Consider the following 24,352-nt stretch of genomic DNA (forward strand, 5'->3'; position numbering starts at 1 on the left):
TAACCACAGATTAAAATTATTTCATCGTGAGTTTGTGTAATGACCAACACAAAATAGTATCATTTGGAAGTGGGGAATATTACATGGATTTCACAATTATTTACAAACAAAACTGAAAGTGAGGTATGTATTCACCCTTTAATGTGAAACCCTAATAGTGATCTGGTGGCCTAAATGCATTCATGTCACATTTGCAAGTCACATAATTAGTAAATAGGGTCCACCTGTCTGCAATTAATCTCAGTGATAAATACACCTGGTTCTAGACGGATCAGAGTTTGTTGGAGACTACTGAACAAAAACAGCATCATGAAGACTAAGGAGTCACCAAACAGGTCAGGGATAAAGTTGTGGAGGAAATATGAAGCAGGGTTAGGTTATGTATCCAGAGTCTTCTGAGCACCATAAAATCCATCATAAGAAAATGGAAAGAATATGGCACAACCGCAAACCTACCAGATGTCGCCCACCCAAACTAAGAATGGACAAGGAGGAGAAAAATTAATCAGAGAAGCAACCAGGAGGCCCATGGTTACCTGGAGGAGCGAGATCCACGCAGCCGAGGTGGGAGAATCTGGTCCAGGTGGACAACTATTAGCCGGGTACTCCACAAATCTGGCCTTTATAAGAGGGTAAGAAGTGTTATTGTTGAAAGGGATCCATAAAATCCTGCTTGGAGTTTGCCAGGCTGTGGGAGACACAGCAAACATGTAAAGAAGGTGTTTGGTCAGATGAGACCAAAATTGAACTTCTTTTGGCCCTCAATGCAAACGCTATGTGCGAAAACTAACATTTGGTCACTTACTCCTGAGCACACCATCCCAACAGTGAAACATGGTGGTAGCATCATGCTGTGGGGATGCTTCTCAGGTACAGGGAAACTGGTCAGAATAGAGGGAAAGATGGATGGAGTTAAATACAGGGAAACTTGAAGAAAATCTGAGGTGTCTGCAAAAGACTTGAGATTGGGGCGGAGGTTCATCTTCCAGCAGGACAATGACCTAAACATACAGCCAGAAAGCTACAAAGGAATGGTTTGGATTAAAGAATGTTAATGTCTTAAAATGGCCCAGTCAAAGCCCAGACCTCAACTATAATAGAGAATCTATGGCAAGACTTGAAGATTGCGGTTCAAGGACGGTCCCATCCAATCTGACTGAGCTTCATCTTTGCCAAGAAGAATGGACAAACCTTTCCATCTCTAGATGTTGCAGAGAGACATACCCCCAAAAAGACTTGCAGCTGTAATTGCAGCGGGCAATTCTACCAAGTATTGACACAGGGTGAATACTTATGCACTCAACAGATGTCAACTTTTTTGTCTGTTATTGTTTGTGTCAATAAATTATTTCGCACCTCCAAAGTACTATGCATGTTTTGTTGATCAAACGGAAAAAAGTTTATTTAAGTCTATTTGAATTCCAGTTAGTAACAGTACATAATGGGAAAAGTCCAAGGGGAGAATACTTATGCACACTTGTATATCAGATTTCATGCTAATAAATAGGATCCTTTCACATGGTTCTGGAACAGACGCTGTGAGGGGCTGATTTGTTGTGTGATGTGGGTTTTGCTTTTGACGAGCCAGCCAATGATTGTGTGGTTCTGTCACTTGGCTGCATTTAAAAAGGCATCAGGATGTAAAGAACCACACGAGAAGCGGCCGAGTTTTTGGAAACGATGAGATGGAGCAGGCACCTGAGCTGCGTTGCTGGGGAGTTAGTCTGGCTAGCTTCCTTGCCACCGACACATTGGCAGCATCCACCGCTTTAACCGCGAGAGGTTTGCCTCCTGGGAACTTACCAATGCCTTCTGTAGCGCATTCTCTGTTGCTAAACCAGTTAGAAACCTGAAGGATGCAGATGACATCAGATATTGAGTTTCTCATTTAACTCTTGAGCCTAGTGTTACAATACTCAGCTAAAAATATGTTAATACTGCAATAAACAAAGTGATAATTTCATAAACAGCACAAAAACAGCTAAAATTGATTTTTATTGTCCTGAACAATGAGCATTGTTAGCAACTCACACCGAGACACAGATCCCACACTTTTGGCCAGCTCCTCCTGGCTTCCTCACTGGGGTAGTGCTAGACAGGTGGAGAGAAATACTCATTCAGCACTTTGCAGCTTGCTGACAAGTGCGCCTTACGCCTGAACACAGAGAGAAGAGATAATGACCCAAGTGCTCGGAATACATGTCATAAACAAGGTCGATATTGATCACTTCAGCCCTCAAGAAAACAACCAGCCATTTACACACACACACACACACACACACACACACACACACACACACACACATATTTACACACACACACACACACACACACACACACACACACACACACACACACACACACACACACACACACACACCTGCACAGCTATCCTTGTGAGGACATTGCATTGACTGCAATCCATCCTAGTCCTAATGAGGCAAAACGACATCTCTGATGTTCTAGTTAAGGTTCGGGTAAGGTTTCAATAGTGGATAGCCTAAACAAAACCTCAACTTGCTTAACTATTACTAACTGGTCTAACAAACCTAACCTTAATTCACACCATAACCAGGATTGTTATTATTATAATATTTAGCCTGATTAAGACCAGCTTGGTTCTCATGAGGAATTCTTCCTCTCTTCAGACACAGTCAGTGTTTCAGAACAGAAATTGTCTCAAAGTGGTAATAAAACACACATTAATGCACACACACAGAGAAAAAAATAGCGAGAATACTGACGGACTCCATGCCCAGGAAACGTGATGCAGGATCATGACGGCCTCGCAGGTACTCTGTTTGAGCTGCATCTGAATGGGAGCTGAACTTGCGGTGATGATGGCCACCATGCGCTCAATCTCCTTGGGAGATAGGCCGTGCGTAGACTGCTCTTCAGGAGGTTCATTACATGGTTGGTGAACCACTCGCAGGCCTGACCGAGGAAAGAGCTTACAGAGAGGAGTTGGAATGTTATTGTGAGAAGATAGTCCGAAAGACAGATTCTATCCACTGCCTGACATGTGATGATGACATGTAGGGCTCATTGCCTTTTCCCAAAAATAGGCTAATATTAGAAAACATGATTTGTGAGACAATAGTGGCTCTCTTTGAAGCATGAATACAGTTCAGTTATGTTCAAACTGCCTAAATCACTGGAACATCAGGAAAGGGTGGGTCTGCCAAAATAACAAAACCAAGTGGTTTTTCTATTTCAATGTAGTTTAAACATATTATGTGTCGAAAATGTTTTTGTCAAATCTTATTTTATTCTTACAATGGAGCGAATATCTTTCTCCAGGTGTCTAATTGAGATAGATGGGGTTAATAACCCCGGTTTAAGTTTTTATTTCACACCACAGCCGCTGATAATATAAATTAAAAATACACAAACGTGGAACAGAGGTAATCAGCTCAGTTGTTGAAGATTGGCCACATTCCCACAGAACAACAGCTCATTCAGTTCACTGTACATTTCCTTGCTTGGCACAAAATTAATGTTACCACACTAGTGAACCTGGGTACAGAGGAATGAGTCTCTGACTAAAAACTGGCTTCGATACTCTTATTACATCATGTTAATTAGTGATTAACGTGTATAAAACATATTTTGGTCAGCTCAGCACACACCTGCTCATACTTCTCCAGCTCAGAATGCAGCATTCCAGATCAGCTTGCAGCTTGGCTCTAGTCGAGTGTTCTATGCTGTCAGTAGGTGAGCTTCCCCTGTTGCTGCTGCAGCTGCAGTCGCTGCGGAAGTCGATCTCTCCTCCCTTCTGGTCCTGACACACCTTCTGCGAGCAGCATGTTGTCCAACCGTGATGACCTGGGGATCTCGTGGTCCTCCTCCTGCACACCTCGTATACTCAGCACTGGGCGAGAAGAGAGAAAGCAGGAGTGACGGGCAAAGTCACAGTTAACCTACTGAGGAAAAACTCCTTATAGGTCTGACAAACTCCAGGTTAAGGTTTTGAAAACTGAGAGACTGCATACTTTTGTCGTGAAGTGTTAATACTGTGGTTCTGGGTACAGGAAGACATTTTATCATTGCTAAATTCAAGAAGTGCAGCCCTGTCAAAGCCTAGGCCAAGTTTCTCCTGAGCTTTCAGCTGTTTCGAGTGCCTGAACAGAATGCTCAATGAGCCTGAACTTCCTCCAAATCAACAGCAGAGGGCAGTGTGGCTCCTCAGTGGCAATCTGCCAGAGATAAGGGCATGAGGCAGTTGGATCAGTAATGGAGCATGTGCTGGGTCACCATGAGCCCCAGGCCATAAGTATAGTTATCAGTCGCTGCTCTCCACCACTGTATTATACCAGGACCTCTGGTCAGCCTGCAGCCATGCTCATCTCTCTCTTCCTGAACACACACACACATACGCACACTCCCACACAGATACCAATTTTTGTTACTCTAAAGTTTTAAGTACAGACAACTATCTTTTCAGAGCCTAAAGCTAACTCACTAAATTTCCTCTCATTCTTTGCTTCTCAATCTTTCAACTTCTAGAAAGTGTTAAAGAATTTTAAGTGCATGATTTACTAACAGTTTATTTATCAATAACCAGTACACCTAAAAGTAAAATAATTATAGAAGGAAAAATGGTTTAGAGATTTGGTTATTCAAACTGATTTTCTTACTTATTTTGAAATAGTAAATACTCCAGAGCTCTTTTTTTATTTATAATTTGTTTGAATAAGCAACCATTGAATCGAACGAAAATCATCGGTAACGCATTGATGATTGAGCAATTCTTCTTTATTTTCAAGCAAACCCACAAACTATTCATAAATGTTTCAAACATGTACTGAAATGAAGTTAGCACTGTTGCCTAGAGACTAAAAGAAAATTCATAATCAGCTGACTTACTGACAAAAGATCCTAATTGCAAATTAGCAACACACTTCCATGCACTGAAAATTTGCGTCGTTGTACAATTACTACATTTTAATGTATGATTCATTATGAAAGCAAAATTGTTGTTGCTGGAATTTGTCCATTAATATATACCAGGGCAAAAAGGTTCAAAATGTGATGCAATCATGTAATATTGGTCTAGAGCTCAAATAAAGCAATTGATAGCACCCACGGTGCTGATCTTTATAATTACAGGATTAATTAAGGAGGTAAAAGCCATTTTATATGGCAGTTGAAATCCAGATAGATTCTGAAGGAGACAGACTAACAATATGGATGACAGGATTTAACTTGCGAAACTGGGTGGTGTTAGGCGCTGGTCCTCCCCAAGGATTAGCAGTAGTTAATCAAAGCTCATCAAAAGTTAGGGGTGAATGAATTAGTTAATTCAGGGATTTTCTTGTAGCCACAACTTTCAAAAGTGTATTAGTCTTATCAAGCTGCAGTAAAGATTTCCCTGTAGAGTCGTGAAAAACAAGTTTGCAGCCGTGGAGCAGTCAGAGCTAACAAATTAGCAGGCCTAAATGGTGGAAAACAGGACTCATTTATCAAATGGTTTCTCTAAAGACAAATCCGCTTTCTGTAGCACTTGGAACTTTAGGCAGAACAGTTTTTATCCATTTTTCACATCTGTTAGCCCCACACTACAGTCCTGCTAATTTGTTAGCTCTGACCGCTTCCACGGTTGCAAACTTTGTTTTCTGCACGACTCCTACAGGAAACTCTTACTGCAGCAGAAGACTAATACACTTTTGAAAGTTGTATTACAAGAAAAATCCTGAATTAACTAATTCATGCACCCCCCAACTTTTGATGAGCTTTGATTAACTACTGTAATCCTTGAGGAGGACACTTAACACCCAGTTTCCACTGGATTAATCCTGTCATCCATATTGTTACGTCTGTTCCTCTAGAATCTGTCTGGTTTCGCTGCCATAAATGGTTTTACCTCTCCTTAATTTAATCCTATTATAAGATTTCAGCATAAATGGGTATAGTAATTGCTTTATTTGTGACTCTGAACCATTGATTAGATGATTGCATCACATTTGAACCTTTTTTGCCCTGTATATATTAATGGAATAAATCTAGCAATAACAATTTTTACTTTCATAATGAATGGTGGTATTTAAATGTATTAATTGTACAATCCTGACACTTAATTTTTTTCAGTATATAAACGTGTTATAGGCCTGCAATTTAAGGTTACTTATCAGTAAGTCAGCTGATTATTTATGATATGAATTTATGCTTTTAGTCTCCTAGCAACAAAGCTAACTAGAACCAGTACATGTTTGTTTATTTGATGAATAGTTTGTGGGTTTTTGTTTAAAACAAGAGAAGAATTGCTCAATCATCAAAAATAGAAAGGTCCAGTCTTTTGCTCCGATTCAGTAGTTTGTTTGTTAAACAAATCTGTAATAAAAAAAGAGCTCTGAGGTTACATATTTTCGGGCCAAGTAAAGAAAATCAGGTTTGAATAATAAATCTCTAAACCACATTTTCCTCTATAATTGTTTTACTTTAGGTGTACTGGTTATTGATAAATAAATCCGTTAGTAAATCATGCGCCAAGATTCTTCTTTTTTTACTTTCTGAAGTTGAAAGATTGAGAAGCAAAGGGGCAAGAGGAATTTAGTCGAGTTGAAAGCTTCAGGCTCTGAAGAAAAGATGGTTGTCTGTACTTAAAACTTAGAGCAACAAAGTGGTATCTGTGTGGGAGTGTGTGTGCGTGTGTGTGTGTGTATGTGTGTTTCAAGAGAGAGAGACAGGAGACAGCTGCAGGCTGACAGGAGGTCCTGGTATAATGCTACAAGGGTGGAGAGCAGCGACTGATAACTATACTTATGGCCACTGGGGTTTCAGAAAGACAGCACACACTCCATTACTGGTCCCATGCCTATGCCTTATCTCTGGCAGATTGCCACCAGGGCCGGCACTGCCTCTGCTGTTGGGATTTGGAGGAAGTTCAGCTCATTATATCTGCTGGGCGCTCAGCTAAATGAGGACTCAGGGGAGAAATCTTGACTAGAGCTGACAGGGGGCTGCACTTTTGAATTTTAGCAAATGATAAAATGTCTCTCCGTGTACCCCAGAACCTGTATTAACTCTTTTCTCCTTTAAAACGAAATGTGCGGTCTCTGTTTGTCTCTCTTAACGCAGTTATTGGGACCTATAAAAGGTGTTTTTTTTTCCTGTAGGCAACACAAACTTTGCCCGTCTAACTCCGTTTTCTCTCTTCTCCTTACATTGAAAGCAGAGTATAACGAGGTGTGCAGAGGAGACCCACCAGATCCTCAGATCATGCGTGGTTGGGACAACATGCTGGCCTGGAGAGAAGGCAAAGGTGAACCAGAGAAGGGAGGAGGATCGGCCGTAGTGTTGCAGCCGCAGCAGCAGCAGGGGGCCCACCCACCACAGCAGCATGAAACACCCGAATACAGAGCCAAGTCGGCCAGATCCTTTCAGCCAGATATACCACGAGCTGAGAAGCATGGAGCAGGTGCGGTTGAGTTGGACCGGAATACTTGGAACATACACCGTTAATCATCACTAAAATTAACATGATGTAATAAATTAATAAAGGAATAAGTTTAGTCAGGAGACTCATCTCTTTCAGCTCCTGGTTCACTAGTGGTAATGTTTAATTTTGTGCCACAAAGGAAATGCAGCAGGAACTGAATGAACTCGTTATTCATACGCCAATCATGCAATAATACAAGGCTGATACTTTGTTTCCTTCTTGTATATGCTTTAATGATTTAATTTATATGATTATGCTGTGTGTAAAGAAACTTTGCCGGGGTTGTTAAACACATGTCTCAGGAAATTGTCCACCAGTATGTTCGCCTCATTGTAAAGGAAATGAAAATAAGATTTGACAAAAACATTTTTCGGTTACATAATATGTTTAAATCGTAAGAAGAGAAAACCATTGGTTTTTGGCATTTAGACAGACCACCTTTTCCTTGTTTCAGTGATTTAAACCGTTTGAGAAGCATAGCTACGAGATCATTTATGCTTCCAAAGGCTACTATTGTTCCACAAATCATGTTTTCTAATATTAGCCTGTTTTTTTGGGAAAGGTAGTTAAAGGCCCTACATGTCATCACTCATGTCAGGCAGTGATAGAATCTGTGCCTGACTATCTTCACAATAACATTCAACCTCTCTCTGTCTCAGCTTCTTTCCTCGGTCCAGGCCTGCAGTGAGTTCACTCAACCAGAAGGAACTTTGGGTTGAGAATAGTCTGACACGGCCTGCACTCCTCCTGGTGAGATTGAGCGCATGGCATATCATCCACTGCAAGTTCAGCTCCATCAGACAGTTCTAAACAGAGCACCAAGAGGCTGCCATGATCCTGCGCCAATGCCCCAGACGCTTCAGGTCCTATCTGTAATCTGCTGTATTTTTTTCTGTGTGTGTGCATAATGTGTTTTGTTATCACTTTATACACTTCGATACAAACACTGACCTTGTCTGAAAGAGAATTCTCATGAGAACCAAAGCTCGGGTCTAATCATTAATATTAGTCAATAATAATCCTGTTGTGTGTGAAACTAAGGTTAGGCTTTGTTAAGGTCAGTTGTAAATGGTTGCTAGGTTTAGGCCTTGTTTAGCTATCCACCATTCAAACCTTACCCGAACTCTTAACTAGAATATCAGATGCTTATTCATTAGGACTAGGATGGATTGCAGTCAATGTAATGTCCCTTTGCAAGGATAGCTGTGCAGATTGTGTGTGTGTGTGTGTGTGTGTGTGTGTGTGTGTGTGTGTGTGTGTGTGTGTGTGTGTGTGTGTGTGTGTGTGTGTGTGTGTGTGTGTGTGTGTGTGTGTGTGTGTGTGTGTGTAAATGGCTGGTTGTTTTCTTTGAGATAGCTAGATCCAAGCGCTGTCGACTTGTTGTACATGTACATTCCAAAGACTGGCCATTATCTCTTCTCTCTGTGTGTGTTCAGACGAAGAGGCGAACCTCAACAATGGTTACAGAGGTGCTTAAATGAGCATTCTACTCCCACCTATTCAACCCTTACCCTAGAGGAAGCCAAGGAGGAGCTGGCAAAAGTGTGGATCACTGTGTCTAGTGAGTTTGCTAACAATGCTCATTGGTCTTTAGACAATAAAACCACCTAGCCGTTTTTGTGCTGTTTATCGAAATTATCACTTTTGCTTATTGCATGTTTCATATTTTAGAATATGAGCTGTAACACTGAGGCTCCAAGAGTTAAATGAGGAAACCTCGAATATCTGATGTGTCCATCTGTCCTTCAGGTTTCTAACTGGTTTGGCAACAAGAGAAGACATACAAGAAGAAGACAGTAAGTTCCAGAGGAGGCAAACCTCTACGCAGTTAAAAATGGCGGTGGATGCTGCCAATGTGTCGGCGAGGTTATTGGGCTAACTCCCCCAGCACTTAACTCAGGTAGACGACACTGCTCCATTCTATCAAGCTTCAAAAAGTCACGCCGCTATTAACAAGTTTTGTTGTCCTGATGCTCTTTTAATGTAACCAAACCCGACAGAACCACAATCATTGGCTGACTCACAAAGCAAAACCCACAATGCACAACAAATCAGCCCTCACAGCGTCTGTTCAGAACTATGTGAAAGGATCCTATTTATTTAGCATGAAATCTGATATACAGTGCTCTGTATATATTCACCCTTGACTTTTTCCTATTATGTAACTGTTACTAACTGGAATTCAAATAGACTTAAATAAACTTTTTTCCCTGCTTTGATCAACAAAACATGCATAGTACTTTGAGGTAAAATAAATTTTATTGTGACAAACAATAATGAGAACAAAAGTTGACATCTGTTGGGTATAAGTATTCACCCCCCCAGTCAATACTTAGGACCTCGCTGCAATTACAGCCAGTCTTTGGGGTATGTCTCACTAGCTTTGTACATCTAGAGATGGAAAGGTTTGTCCATTCTTCTTGGCAAAAAAAGATGAAGCTTCAGTCAGATTGGATGGAGACCGTCTGTGAACCGAATCTTCTGCTTGCCAGATTCTCTATTGGATTGAGGTCTGGGCTTTGACTGGCCATTTAAGACATTAACATTTCTTAATCCAAACCATTCTCGTAGGTTTGGCTGTATGTTTAGGGTCATTGTCCTGCTGGAAGATGAACTTCCGCCCCAGTCTCGTGCCTGCAGACTGCATCAGATTTTCTTCAAGGATTTCCCTGTATTTGGCTCCATCTGACCTTCCTCTATTCTGACCAGCTTCCACTCCACAAGAGAAGCATCCCCACAGCATGATGCTACCACCACCATGTTTCACCATTGTTGGGATGTGGTGTGCTCAGGTGATGGGCAGTGTTGCCTTTCGCCACACATAGCGCTTTTGCATTGAGGCCAAAAAGTTCACTTGGTCCATCTGACCAGAGCACCTTCTTCCACAATATGTTTGCTGTGTCTCCCACATGGCTTCTGGGCAAACTCCAAACTAATTTTTTATGGATCCCTTTCAATAATGAAGCTTTTCTGCCACTCTTCCATATAAAGGCCAGATTTTGTGGAGTACACGACTAATAGTTGTCCCAGACAGATTTCTCCACCTCAGCTTGCATCTCTGCAACTCCTCCAGAGCAGCAAACCATGGGCCTTGGTTGCTTCTCTGATTAATTTTCCTGGTCCCACTCCTTCAGTTTGGGTGACGGCCTCTGGTAGGCTGTTGTTATATTCTTTTCCATTTTTATGATGGGATTTTATGGTGCTCAGAGAGATGTTCAAAGTTCTGGATATTTTTATAACTTCAACCCTGCTTCATATTTCTCCACAACTTTATCCCTGACCTGTTTGGTGAGCTCCTTGTCTTCATGATGCTGTTTGTTCAGTAATGATCTCCAACAAACCTGGAGTCCGCTGTTAGAACAGGTGTATTTATACTGAGATTAAATTGCAGACAGGTGGACCCTATTTACTAATTATGTGACTTGCAAATGTGACTTAAATGCAATTGGTCGCACCAGATCTTTGTTAGGGGGTTTCACAGTAAAGGGGTGAATACATATGCACTCAACACTTTTCAGATTTTTATAAATAATTGTGAAACTATGTAATATTTCACTTTCAAATGATGCACTATTTTGTGTTGGTCCATTATAAACCTTATCATGAAATAAATTTTTAATCTTGGTTATACCATGACAAAATGTAGAAAAGTCCAAAGGGGGTGAATACTACCTGTATGCAATCAGAAAGCTTTACAGATTAGTGTCTGTAACAGTTTCAGCAGCCCAACTGTTGAGTGGTCACTTTACATTTTAGTTACTTACTCACTAAGCACTGTATTAGGAACACCATACTAATTCTGGGTAACCACTTCTCTGCAAACCTTGAGATTCATCATATCAGGGTCATGAGCGTGGATGAGGCCACTGCAGCCTGAAATGCTTTTCTGCTCCCCACAGTTGTGGAGCATGGTTATCTGGGTTAATGTTAAATTTTAACCAGTGTAGAGATTGTGTACGAAAATCCCAGCTGATCAGCAGTTTCAGAAATACTCAAACTAGCAGCAGTCTGGCACCAACAATCATGACTACATTCTGTTTAGGAAAAAGTCACTTTTAAATGTGAAACTCTTAAAGTTGTTCCTCGTTTGGTTTGTGCAGTGTGGTCTTTGCATGTCTGTCTAACATTTGCATTCATCTTATGCTTGGCTTTATATGTTAGCTGCTTTTCTAACATTCCATATTTTCAAAACTCAAAGAATAACTAGATAATCAGATGGAGGCCCTGACCTAATGTAAACCTCAAGTACTGTCCATCTTTCATGTTTTCTTTCTGAAAGTCATCCCCCTGTACATTTATTTGCTTGTTTGTTGCTTTTGTTGTGTTAGAAACTTGGATTCTTTGCATATATTTAGTACATTTCAAACAATTATATAACACACAGCTCATGGTAATAGTATAATAACCCAGACTCACAGAGGAAGCTGAATGTTGATGTTCAGATGTTTATATTTTATTTTTCAATTTCAGTGTCCTCAAAATACATGTTTACAACTTTGGACAGCAGAGTTGTTGAAAACCAAACTTACACTCACAGTATGTAATTTTCTGATGCAAGTGCTCTCTCATTTAAAACGGTAACAAAAGACAGAGGTTGGTGATGTCCTGACGTAGCCTGGGAGTTGTCTTCACCACTTTTGACATCATTGCAGTCAGCGTTTCTCCCAGTTAGGATTCCTTTAGTGTAAATCAGTCAGGAGGTTTTTTTTCCCATGAGCCTAATTATCTGCACAGATCTCCACCTCCAAAACAAACAGACCTGGTGATTTCAATCCAGTAAAAACTCTGAATGAAGCAGTGTATAACCTTTATACATCCCGTGAAATGTCTCATGTCCTCCACTACTGCCAGACTGCCCTGCTCCATACTGGAACACCACCAATTCTAAGGAACTGTAAATGTGCTCATGACATTCATTTCTCCCAACATTTTTCTAAAGCCCAGTCCAGAATTTGCTCAGCCAAAGAAGCCAAACTTACTTTTTAATAAAAATGTTGTAGTTCTAAAATGTGTGTTTGCAAGTGTGTAGCTTAGAGTCCATGCTAAATACAATTTAAAATACACTGGCTGAGAACAGTGACCCTCACATTGACGATGGTTATAAAAATGTTGTGCTACTAGTCACATCGACTAGTGGTGACCTTTTGATCCCATGGCACTGTGGTGCGGCTGATTGGATATTGGGTATATATATTGCCAACAGGGTCACCAGGGTCATACAGTTTGTCTCACACAGGCGACGCCTACCTCAGTCTGCGTTCACTCAACGGGGAGGGTCTCAACATCGCCCCCTCTCTACAGTCGCAGGTACGCACTGAGGACAGCTGCAGAGTTGACCTCAATGCCGTTAACCCAGCCACCCAGAATCCTTGGATACCCACCCTCTGCGTAGCTCCTTTCGACCTCGACCTCTCCCCAGATCCCATCCTGACTTTACCTTTGACCCCATTGATCCCTTCCCCAACACAAGCACACACAAATGACCCTTCTGTACAGTGAGCCCTGAAGAGCTTATGGTTTCACTTGAGAGGAATAAAGTAGAAAATCTTACACTTCCCTCTGTACTTCCATTACAGTCCTTACCAATATGTATAATTTAATAGAGCACAGAGTCGGCTACGTTACAGAAACCCTAGACAAGGTTTTGGGCATCAGGACCTTGCTCAGTTCTCTTGTGGTTGTCAACATAGCGCTGTATGGAAATCAGGGCTGGGGATTGAACCAGCAAGCCCTGCGGTTAATAATCCATTTCTGAACGTACAGGACCTCATGCACCTCCAACCATCAAACAGCCTCCCTGCCCTCCTGAACATTCCTCAATCCCATATCCTTAAATATCCACCCTCTCACCCGTGTAGAACCAAGAAATTCCAAACCCTCCTTGTGATCGTTATCTTGACATTTAGAGTTTAGTTCTGGAAGAATCCACAGATTTCTGCTGTTAAACACTTTTTAATCTAGAAGTTGAATCATTTAAAAAAAGTCACAGCTTTTTGGCTTGAGCTACAGTCTTCCATTCATTTAAAACATATGTGGTGTAATGGAGTCATTAAGTTGATGGGTATAATGTTATAGCTATAATGTTGAGTTACACTGACTAAATGGTGGAGTACTCAAGCTGGAGAGTGATCATAACTAATACAGACTGGTTCTGATGCAGTAGAGGTTTGTGGATGCTGTCACAGCCTGTGGCTGTCTAGTTAAAGGTTCAGTGTGTAGGATTTAGTGACATCTAGTGGTGGAGTTGCATGTTGCAGCTGAATACCCCTCACCCTCCTCTTCCAAGCATGAAGGAGAACCTGTGGTAGCCTTCAGTTATCATAAAAACTAAAAAGGTGTTTAGTTTCTCCAGTTTGGGCTACTGTAAAGAACATGGCGGCCTCTGTAGGACCTGCTCCAATGTAAACAAAGTATTTAAATATAAAGGGCCCATTCTAGGATAAAGAAAACAACAATTTAGATGAATCACACTAGTGAAAACATCAATAGTATTATTTTATATTCAATTTCTGCCAATAGATCCCTTTCACCTAAATCTTACACACTGGACTTTAAAAAAACGACAACAGCCTTTTAGATTTTAGTTGTCTTGGTGTTGTGTTGACGTTTGTGTTGAAACGTGTGTGTGTTTTGTCTCTGCCAGGTGGATACCCTGCACCGTGCTACACACCTGACGGGCGGCTATGAGGAGCTGTCGGGTAGTGGCCTCTACACCCCTCATCACCTGGATGTGAGTAACGACTTTAAGTCCTTCTTGTGGTGTAGCTGATGGATCACTATGCAGTTACTCAGGATCCCAAGTATCTGCTGGACACACTCAAAAATAAATACAAATAAGATTTGCAGGTCAAAAAGCATGTGGATATATAAAGATGGACGACATGACTGCACACCTTAAGTGTTTTGATTGCCCTCTGGTGGCTGGCCCGCAGTATAGGTCATAAACCCCACCTCCTTCATGTTAGTGGACGGGACATGGGCCAAACTAAAAACTCAGAGTTCACATCAAATATATTTTCCAAATTCCTTTTTTAGGTAAGTTTTGTTTTATTTATTTGATGCTATAAAAATGTGGTGAAACCTAATGATTGACAGCTGAGACTGACTCTTGATTGGTCAAGTGCATGTATCAGCAGGACCTCGATACCCCGGCTCCCTCCCCTGATTGCTGTTGTTGCTCTGGCTCCAAATTTGGTCAGCGCTTGTGTCTGGGATATTTTTGGCTTCATGCCTGGATAGAGGGAGGAAGTGGATTTACAGTCTACAATGTAGAATTGCTCCTTTAAATCTGGATACATTTGGTTGGAAGTTTAATGTAGAATAAAAATAGATTAAAGCACTTAATTGTATTGTGCAAAGCTATGAAAGCTTTAGTGCATAAAAGTTAAAAAGAACATTTAGCAAATTATACATTTTACATAGTTAAAAACAACCCATATATGGATAAGTATATAGTGTGAAGCAGATCTGCACATTGAAATGATGTTGAAACAACAGTTACAGTTGTAACCAAGATGTCCGAAAACGTATTATCTTTGAACCCTTCACACGAATGCTCGCTAGGAAATAAGAAATAAGTGGGTTTAACATCAGGGATTTATTACTTTGGGCTAACGATGGTCTGTTTGACATGAGCCAGGTCTCGCTCTGACGTCATGGTCGACAATTCCCTCCAGATCCAAGGCGGCTGCAGTTTTTTGGAGCCAGACTGAACAACGTCAGAGCCTGATGGGAAACCACGGTTCTCGCTGACCTTAGAGCTGATTGGTTCAGATGTTGCATCAAAACATCACTTATGAACACTTTTCATATTTTGCGTAATTGGAGATTTTGCTTTTATTAGTCAGATTTTTATCAAAGTTCATTCTGTAAACGGAATAAATGTTGTGGTTGATGGTGACGTTCATCAGGCGGAGAGGCTTGTTTTACATAGTCTGACATGAATATTGAGGTAATATGAGGACTGATGTTGTGCATTGACAGTATAAATAGGACAAATTAAAAAGAGCGTGTCTTGTTTTTCTGATCATGTGTATTTTGACTGTTGACGCATGTTTTGAATTTCTTCAAAGTTCTATTTGGACAGAGACAGACCAGCAGTTAAGTGATAAGCCAATTTAAACATGACAGCGAGCTGATATGACGCCTGTCTTCCCTCAAATTTCCTGTAAAATGAACGTTAAATCATAAAAACGCTGTCATGATGATCACAGATCGCCTGTATAGTGTTTTTAGAATCCACCCTGTCATACAGAAGACTGTTATCAAAACAACAATTATCAAAGACTCAACACAAGATGAATAGTTTGGTCTCATTACATTTTATTACATTAGGGTCAAATCAAATAGAAAGCGTTTGTGTGTGAAGGCTGTCTCATCTCGTACAAGTTCAGTTAATCTGAAGTGAAATGATCATGTAGAATTTATGAAGTCATCCATAAATATTCACTTAATTTGTTTCCCCCTTTCCTGAGAAATAACAAAAAGAACTGATAAGAATCAGTATCGTTGAGAGTCGTCATCCCTTTTACTATCCAAGTAGTAACTGAAGATGTTTGGGACAGAAAAATGTTTAATTTTCAAAAAGGCTGCAAGCTTTGTCAATATTGTGTATAAATACATTCAAACATTTTGAAAGTGAAGTGTCACTTTATTTAATGGTTTTCAGACTCAACACTGAGGTTATATTTTACATTTCAGGCACAAAATGTATCTTACTTTAAGCCCTAAGTTTACAACTCAGATCAAAGTTTAGATTGAACTTGGTCTTTGTGCTCAACACTCGTATCCCCGTCTGTTTGCAGGCTAACAGCTGGCAGGACACCACCAACCCTCCCTCGGTCACCTCCCCTCCCGGTCCTCCTGGCAGCGTCCACTCCGACACCTCCAACTGATCCGGTGGCTCCCTCTGCCATCACTTCATTCCCACTGTGGTCTGCTCTGACCACCATCCTCTGCCCCCCCCGCTCTTCAACACTCCCTCGTCTCTCTCAAGTAAACAGTCTCACCGGCCTGTTTTTTGCATTTCATAAACACACACTGTGCTGGAACACAGGACAGCCGAACCGCAGTCGGGAGGAGCGCTCCCTCCTCCACTTCCACAGCTCCACTCCAGCGCTCGGACACTCCGTAACGCCGTAACTCAGAACGAAAGAGGGACGGAGCTCAAAACATCTTCGCCATCAGACTTTTTGAAAAAACCACTGACCCAGCTGTGTAGATGATCAAGATGTCTGTACATAATGTGTATATGCACGTTAACTTCACACAGTACTCACACAGCTTGTCCATGTGCCGTTGACCTCTGCACTCGATCCTTTGCTTTGGAAAACTGTGTGTGATTGCCTGTATCTCTTGAAGCCTTGGCATTTGCAGCCAAACCGTCGATACAGATCACCAGGGAGCTCTGCTCACCTTGCTCGTACCAAAGTGCTGCCCCAGTAGTCGTCAACACATCTGTTCCTCCGAGATCACCCTCCGCCGACACGAGACGCCGTCGCATCTCCCGGGTCCTCCTAGGTTGATATTTCATTCTGTTGGAGATTTCAAAGTGAATCACGGAGACACGTGCAGAAGGTGCATGTAAACCCCCTCATCCATACCGCACACACACAGCAACACAACTTTTCAGTCGTTTTCATAGTGAGCTGACATTAAAAAAAAAAAAAAGTGTCAAGCACAAACGTTAGCATCCTTGTTATGGGTGTCTCTACCTGTAAAAAGGTAGTGAAGGGGATCACTGTTCCAAACCAGGCAGGACAGGTGATATTAGGGCTGGCGAGAAGAGGATGAAAGGGCAGAGAGAGGAGAATAACTTTGGTGGAGTGGATGTAACTAATAGCCCTTTTTGTTGCTAACCAATAGAGGGTGTTGGTAGACGGCTTGTAGACTTTACTTCTTGCTTTCTGTCCACTAGTTATTTTGATTGTAGGCTATTTTCTAATGCTGTTTCACCAAGAATGCACCAGCCACCACCAAAAATGAGCTCAATAAAGCATCTAGACGACGTTAGGCGAGGGGTGGAAGGATTGTGGGGCATTGATGTGTTATTGGGACAAACGTGACATGAATTTAGAAACGTGACTGTCTTCCATGCATGTAGGACTTCTAGGCGTGATATTATTGTTTTCATTTAACCTTCCGAGTTTTTAGCTTCGTTTTTATTAACAAAAAAAACCTAAAAAATAAAAGGGTATAATTATTACAGTCAGACCAAAAAGGAAAAAGTGCATCATGTATTGCTATGATGTGTGTGTCTCTGTGTGGGCGTGTGTACAGTGGATGTTTAAGTCAAACTGGCTGGTGCCCTCTGACCTTCGTGAGCATTAATAGAGACTGGGTGCTTCCACCAGCCAATGACACAAGCAGGTGGGGGGGGTTCGGGTGAGATCTCCTCCTCCTCCTCCCCATCTCGGAAACATTTTACGCTCCTGAGCCCGAGGCAACACGCTACAACCTTCTGTTGTACCAAAAACCAAAAATACCACGTTCAGCAATGTAATAATGCTACTCTGTCTCTCGCTCTGAAGCTGGTGCACAGCCACCTTTGCAGTTCGAGGCGAGGAGGGAATTATATTTGTATCTGTGTCTCTCTGTGTGGTGTTGTCATGCCTCAAGTTGATTTGATTTCTCTTTTTTGGGGGGGGGTTTGTTGTGGGGCTTCATGGGAAGGATGGGTGGAGCGAGAAAACTGTCATATCAGACCTGTAATTTGATTGTGAGCATCGAGGGCATCTTCTCCCCTTTACCCATCTTTTATTATCCTCCGGTAAAACCACAACCCTTTTGTTTTTAGTTCTGTGGCCGATTGGGCAAGGGCTTCTCTGTCTCTCCGCTGTTGCCAAAAGAAAAGAGGCAGCACTGGGTGCAGTCAAACTCCTGTTTTACGACAAACCTGCAGCGTCCTTTGGGGATTTTCATTCTTTTGGAACTATTTTATACATTTAAATGTCATGTGAATAACAAAGCATTTTGATAGTAAGGTAAAGCCTTATGAATATTTAAGTGTCAGTCGAGACTTTGTTGAACCATATGTTACAGAACAAAACTTGAGCTTATAAGCTGGTCACATGTGATATCCCACGTTTTAATTACCTGTTTTTGTTACTCATCGCAGTTCATACGACTGTATCTTACAAATTATCACCGCACCAAATTGTCATGCCCCCCCCCTCCCCCTCCTTTTTCTACCTGTTGTAATGGATGTCACTGTACAGTTTGTGTAATGTTTCCGTATATATTTTCTTTTTCTTTCTTTCTTTTATAAACTTCGATGTTCGGTTGAGACGCCAGTTTTTATTTTGGCCTTTTGTGTCACGGATTCACGATAACTCTGTATCAACTTTGAATATTATTTAGGTCTTTTGTTACATAACCGAGTGGCAATGTTTTAAGGTTTAGAGGTGGAACGTCTGGTGCTGTGGAAAGATTCTCCGATGCATTGAGGTTCTGCGATGGATATTGTTTTGTTGTGGTTATTTTTTACCAACACTTCTCAACTGATTCCACACGTCCTCAGTTTTACAGTCACTTCCTCAAATATTTGCCACTTTTTGAGCCTAATTTTATCCTAAATCTTTTTAAAAAGCTGCTCAAAAAATTGGATGAAATCAGTTTGTGTTGTATCAAAAGTTTTAAACCAGACGCTGATAAATTTAGGCTTTACCTTCATCAGCCAGTAACGACTTAACGCAAAAGGAGCAGATGTTTGTGTTGTGTAAAGTTAATTAGATTAATTAAAACTAAACGGCAGCTTATTTTATATTGTTAAATTCTTGTTCTACGCTGAAACAGGAAGAAAAGGTTCCACGTTTTAAGTGCATAAGCTGCACTTTGCTCCCGTCGTCATGCTCCTGTGACTCTGCTTGAAAACAACACCAAACATCAGTGGGTTCATTGTGGTCCTGCACTTCAGAGCTGCACATCGAAAATACCAAACTTAATTTCACTTTCTATTGTCGAAGGGGGTTTAAATCGTGTTTGGATTCTGCAAGTGACTAAATGACTTCCACAGCATCAGACGTCTGAACTCTAAACCTTTATGATTTCTTTGTTTTTATTAGTATATTTGTATCTCCCTTCTTTCCCTTGTATTTACCCCTCTCTCTACCTCTGTCTTTCCATTTCTCTTGTATATAACCCCCACTGTTTTCAGACCTGTGAGTCTGTATGAACTCCTTTTATACCTCAACTTTAGAATTGTTCTAGAAAGAGTAAAACAAAAGGAAGAATATGACAAATTGTAGTGTTCTTATTAGAAAATTAATAAAATGATTTAGTGTGATTTTTCTTTCCCCCCCAGTATTTGATTTCTAATTTTAGGAGTGTTTCATTTTTATAATTTGTCACAAATGCTCTTGTGATAGTCAAATGTAATAAAAGGAGAGATGGCACCATCTGATGATGTGAATGTGTCAAACGTCCTGAGAAATGATAAATCCTTTTAACTGATGCATCTTTATATATAGATATATATTTAAGTCCATTTACACATGCAAACACAGTAGAGGTAGTTTGTCAGAATCAACATTTTTTACACACTGTCCCAGTTAGGTGACAGTAAAATCAAGCTGTTTCTTAAATGCAGGCCTACAGCCATACCCCCACCATTGTCCAACCGTCTTCTTTATTGTTGGCGTCTTGAGGCAAACACAAAGTCGGATCATCTGATTTCTGGACACAGATGAGAGGTTCCTGTGGACACAACATTATTTTCTTAGTGCACAGGAAAACCAAGACAAAGAGACTAGGATCCAGGACTAACTTTATCAAATTAACATTTAACAAGAATGTCTGTCAGTAGAGAAAATACCTCCAGGGCCCAGTAGTTCCTGTGTGAAAACATTTAAATTCACTAGATATGGATTTTTATTTGCACCAAATAATGTCAATAATGTACAAACACTTCGATACCAACCTACTAAATAAGTCAGATTTTTAAAAAAAAATCAAGATTCACACACCTTTGCCAAGATGGTTATGTTTGCATCTGTTTGTTAATGAGCTAGATTACACAAAAACTGCTCAACAGACGGAGAGGAAGATAATACTGAAAGTTGGTTTTGATTTGGATCATAGGGCAGATCCAGATTTTGAATTTGATGATTTCACATAGAACGATTCATGAATCTTGATGGAAAAAAATCGGATATGTTTGGGGAACAACAAATAAAACTCCTGTGAATTTAAATGTGGCTTCACAAGGGGACTGTTAGGCCTTGGTGGAGGTGTGTGCTCTACTGAGTGACATTCTAGTTTTCTCGTAATGTTGAAGAAAGAAAAATTTCCTGGATCCGCCCCTCGATACCGACTCACACCACAATCTGATGTGTTAGATTAGAAATCAGCATGTGCACTTGAGCGGTTAAAAAAAAAAAAACCTGCATGAGTCACTGAGGCAGAATGTGACCAGGCCTGAGGCAACAAGAGTTTGTTGTGAGCAATGTTCAGAATCTGAGGCTTGTCCTGTTTATCTAAAACCACAGGTACTGTTTGGAGAGAAAAAAGCCTGTTTCAAAGGTCACATGTCGCACTACCTGGTCAATAAACCTTCTAGCACTGGAACGACAGGTACCTCTGGTAGCGGAGAGTCTATCTCCACAGGGGGAGGCTCCCTCTGCCGGCCGCCACCTCTCCAACACAGGCAGCACAGGATCCTCTTGAAAGTCCTGCGCATCTCCTCGTCCCGCAGGGAGTAGATGACGGGATTGACCAGAGAGTTGCACTCGGCGATCACCAGACAGAACTTCTCGTAGTCGTTGGCGTGGCTGTTTCTACCCAGAAGCCCGTCCAGTAAGAGGGTCATGAGGCCGGGGGTCCAGCAGATCACGAAGGCGCCTGCAGAGAAACAGCCGACAACAATGACCTCAAACCTTCCACACTATTGGCCTAAGGTGCGGCTCTAACATCATTCGCCTGTTATTATTCATCATCATCATTAACTGGCTCCAGGAGATGAGTCACCTGAGCAATACAAGAGAAAACGGGGATTTCATCTTTGATCTTTCGTTAAATTCCTGACAAGCTCTGAAACGAAAACTTCCGCAGTAAACGGACAAGCTCTGAAGAAACACACAAGGCTAAAGCTGTGGAACTGGTTTGTGGAGGCTTTTTGCAGGGATCCTGCAAACAGCCTCCAGCTGCTCATCCACTACCTTCCAAATACAAACAATTAGTTTATCTTCAGTGGAGAGGGGAATACAGCCATTAAACATGACTTCATGAAAAAACGTACAAGAGATACGCGTCTCTTGTTTGGAGTGAAACTAAAATCTGAAATTGTGCAGAATTGGCCGCATATCAAGAGAAAGCTGCGCCCTGTGTTTCGATGTGTTGGTGCCAAAGTTCTCACCCAGAACCATGGAGATCGTTTTCATCAGGTTGAAAACGGTCTGGCTGTGCTCCGAGCTGTGCTGAGACACGTACAGGCTCTGGTATCTCACGTAGATGAAGATGCGGGTGTACATGGCCACCATGATGAAGAATGTGAGCAGGTTCAGAACCGCCCAGAAGACGAGGAAGCGGCGGCTGTAGAGGGGAGCGATGGTGGAGCAGTCGTCCAGGTGGCACTCGCAGTTCCACAGCATGGAGGGCACCAGGCCCATGGCGATGCCCACGGCCCAGATGCAGACGATCAGCAGCACCACCCGGCGCTTGCTCATCTTGCTGTGCAGCTGCATGGTGAGGATGGTCTGGTGGCGCTCCACGGCCACGGCCAGCAGGTTGGCCACAGAGGCCGTCAGGCTGATGTCGATCAGGGCCCCGCGGATGTACCACTGCTCCTTGGTGAGCGTGCTGGTCCAGGGGCCCGTGTTCAGCATCAGGTTGGCGTAGGCGACGCCGGCAAACAGGTCCGCCGCAGCCATGTTGCCCAGGAGATAGTAGATGGGGAAGTGGAAGCGGCGGTTCATGAAGATGGCCACCATCACCATGAGGTTGGCCAGCACGACGATGAAACACACCGTCAGGCCCAGTCCGATCACCACGTAGTCCCGCGTCGTCCACGCCACGCTGATCTTCTTACCCACGTGGTTGTAGAAGAAGGTGACGTTGTGGCTGTAGTAGCAGGTGTTGGGCGTGCTGCTCTCCATGGCCGTGACTGCAAAAACACAAAGTTCATCAGTTCATCAATGTGCTGCAACAACAGCCAATGTTCAATATGGTTTTTATAATAGACGGATTTTCACCATGCAAGAGAATCAGATATGATGCTGTTACAAACTGGAAACACTGAAGAACAACAGAAGACGTCTTCAGGTCTTTTGTTTTGAAAAATACTTTGGATTGTGACCTGACAATATTATACTGAAGCAAAACAAGGAAATAAGTCAAGAAGTGGAAACATTAAAAAGCCTTTGTTAGTGTGGCAAAGATCTAAAAATGCACCTGATGAAAACCAGTGTGCCGCAACATGCAGGTGCATTTTTAAAATGTTATTTATAGAGGTATATATTTATAGGGGTGTAGGTTTATTTTGTTGAGGTTAAATGTCCCAATAAGCACCTTGTGAAGTTGTTTTTAACGAATGTATTTCCAAACGATGCCCGCCTTTTTAATTTTAAACTAAATTTTGTATTTTGGTAATAATCCTCAATGAAGTACTGCTGTTAGTGCCTGAAAAAACAGATACAACAGACTTAGTGGTGGCCAGAATGTAGAGATAGAGATATAGATATAGATAAAACCAGGCTACGCACACATGTGACGTGTGTGATTACCACAGTTTGACAGTAAGACAGGAAAAACAAAGAGTCAGAAGAAAAGACTAAATGTGATGTCATCAAAATGCTTGTTTAGTCCAGATAACAGTGACTCAGGGTTTGTTGTGTTTTACATTAACTTTCCAACCAACGAATCTTAGAAGCTGCAATCAACACACTTGTTATGTTGTCCCTGCTTGGTCCTGCAGTGAGACACATGTAACTCAAACAGCGCCAGAGAAACAAATGGAGATTTTCATTTGGACTTTATGCATAAAGGAAATTAAGAATATTAAACCAAACTCACTGTGTGTGCGTCAGAGTCTCCTCCATCCAGACATGAAGCTCCTCGCTGCCTCACGTGAGACAGAAAGTGTCTCTGCTGGTGGTGATGGTGCTGCTACTGGTGCTGGTGCTACTACTGGTGGTGCTACTGGTGCTGGTGCAGGTGAGACTGAATCATTCTCACTCGGATCAGCTGCCCCCGTCAGACAGGACAGATGGTGCCTTCACGTACAACCTGGAATGTGGGGGAAAAACACACTGGGTTTATTTCAGGCTCACAGGTCTCACCAAGTACTTTCATACAGATTTTTTGCTCAAGTGTTTTTTTTTTGAAGTACCTTGTGTCACTCAGTGTTCCCACTTAGCGAAATTGTTTTGGCCCAGATTTGGCCCACATACCACATGCCATTGGAATAATGGCACTTGAACGGTCCGCTCCTGTTTACCAGAACTGGGAATACTGGAAGTTGGTTTTGATTTGGATCATAGGGCAGATCCAGATTTTGAATTTGATGATTTCACATAGAACGATTCATGAATCTTGGTGGAAAAAAATCGGATATGTTTGGGGAACAACAAATAAAACTCCTGTGAATTTAAATGTGGCTTCACAAGGGGACTGTTAGGCCTCGGTGGAGGTGTGTGCTCTACTGAGTGACATTCTAGTTTTCTCGTAATGTTGAAGAAAGGAAAATCCCTGGAGGAAAGCAGAAGTTTGAACTTTACGAGAACAAATATTCTGCACTATAGCACTGACAGAATCAAACAAAGAAATTCAGTGGAAGAGTCGTCCAGGTTCCTCATGCACCAGAGTTTTGTTCCTCCCGGCCTGATGTGTTAGATTAGAAATCACAAGTAAACCAGAGCAATACTGCACATCAACCCAAAGGGGGCCTGAATTTGTTTTGTGCCATTTGGGCCATAATCCCCA

The 24,352-nt window shown here is 41.8% G+C and overlaps 2 protein-coding genes across 6 annotated transcripts in view; one reads left to right on the forward strand and one right to left on the reverse strand.

The window, feature by feature from the left end:
* Positions 1 to 19,721, forward strand: part of pbx4 (pre-B-cell leukemia transcription factor 4) — a 43,017-nt gene extending 23,296 nt beyond the window's left edge. For 2 of the 4 annotated variants that reach the window (XM_035181171.2, XM_035181173.2), the window contains 3 exons: positions 12,642 to 12,745; positions 14,082 to 14,168; positions 16,243 to 19,721. In XM_035181171.2, the coding sequence (XP_035037062.1) occupies positions 12,642 to 12,745; positions 14,082 to 14,168; positions 16,243 to 16,332 (281 nt within the window). In that variant the 3' untranslated portion in view covers positions 16,333 to 19,721. The remainder of the gene's footprint in view (positions 1 to 12,641; positions 12,746 to 14,081; positions 14,169 to 16,242) is intronic. The other 2 variants (XM_035181172.2, XM_035181174.2) reach the window with 2 other exon arrangements.
* Positions 15,744 to 23,632, reverse strand: lpar2a (lysophosphatidic acid receptor 2a). 2 transcript variants are annotated; one of them, XM_035181176.2, is made up of 5 exons: positions 23,444 to 23,632; positions 21,789 to 22,535; positions 21,012 to 21,274; positions 20,039 to 20,131; positions 15,744 to 16,971 (listed from the first exon to the last, which is right to left on the reverse strand). In XM_035181176.2, the coding sequence occupies exons 2-5, from the start codon at positions 22,525 to 22,527 to the stop codon at positions 16,954 to 16,956; spliced, it is 1,113 nt and encodes a 370-aa protein (XP_035037067.1). In that variant the 5' UTR covers positions 22,528 to 22,535; positions 23,444 to 23,632; the 3' UTR covers positions 15,744 to 16,953. The 2 variants fall into 2 exon arrangements, with proteins under 2 accessions (XP_035037067.1, XP_035037068.1); XM_035181177.2 differs by having other exon boundaries at positions 20,045 to 20,131; positions 23,444 to 23,631.
* Between the last annotated feature and the right edge of the window lie 720 nt (positions 23,633 to 24,352).

The sequence above is a fragment of the Hippoglossus stenolepis genome, chromosome 16 (assembly GCF_022539355.2).
Source record: "Hippoglossus stenolepis isolate QCI-W04-F060 chromosome 16, HSTE1.2, whole genome shotgun sequence".
Classification (NCBI taxonomy): domain Eukaryota; kingdom Metazoa; phylum Chordata; class Actinopteri; order Pleuronectiformes; family Pleuronectidae; genus Hippoglossus; species Hippoglossus stenolepis.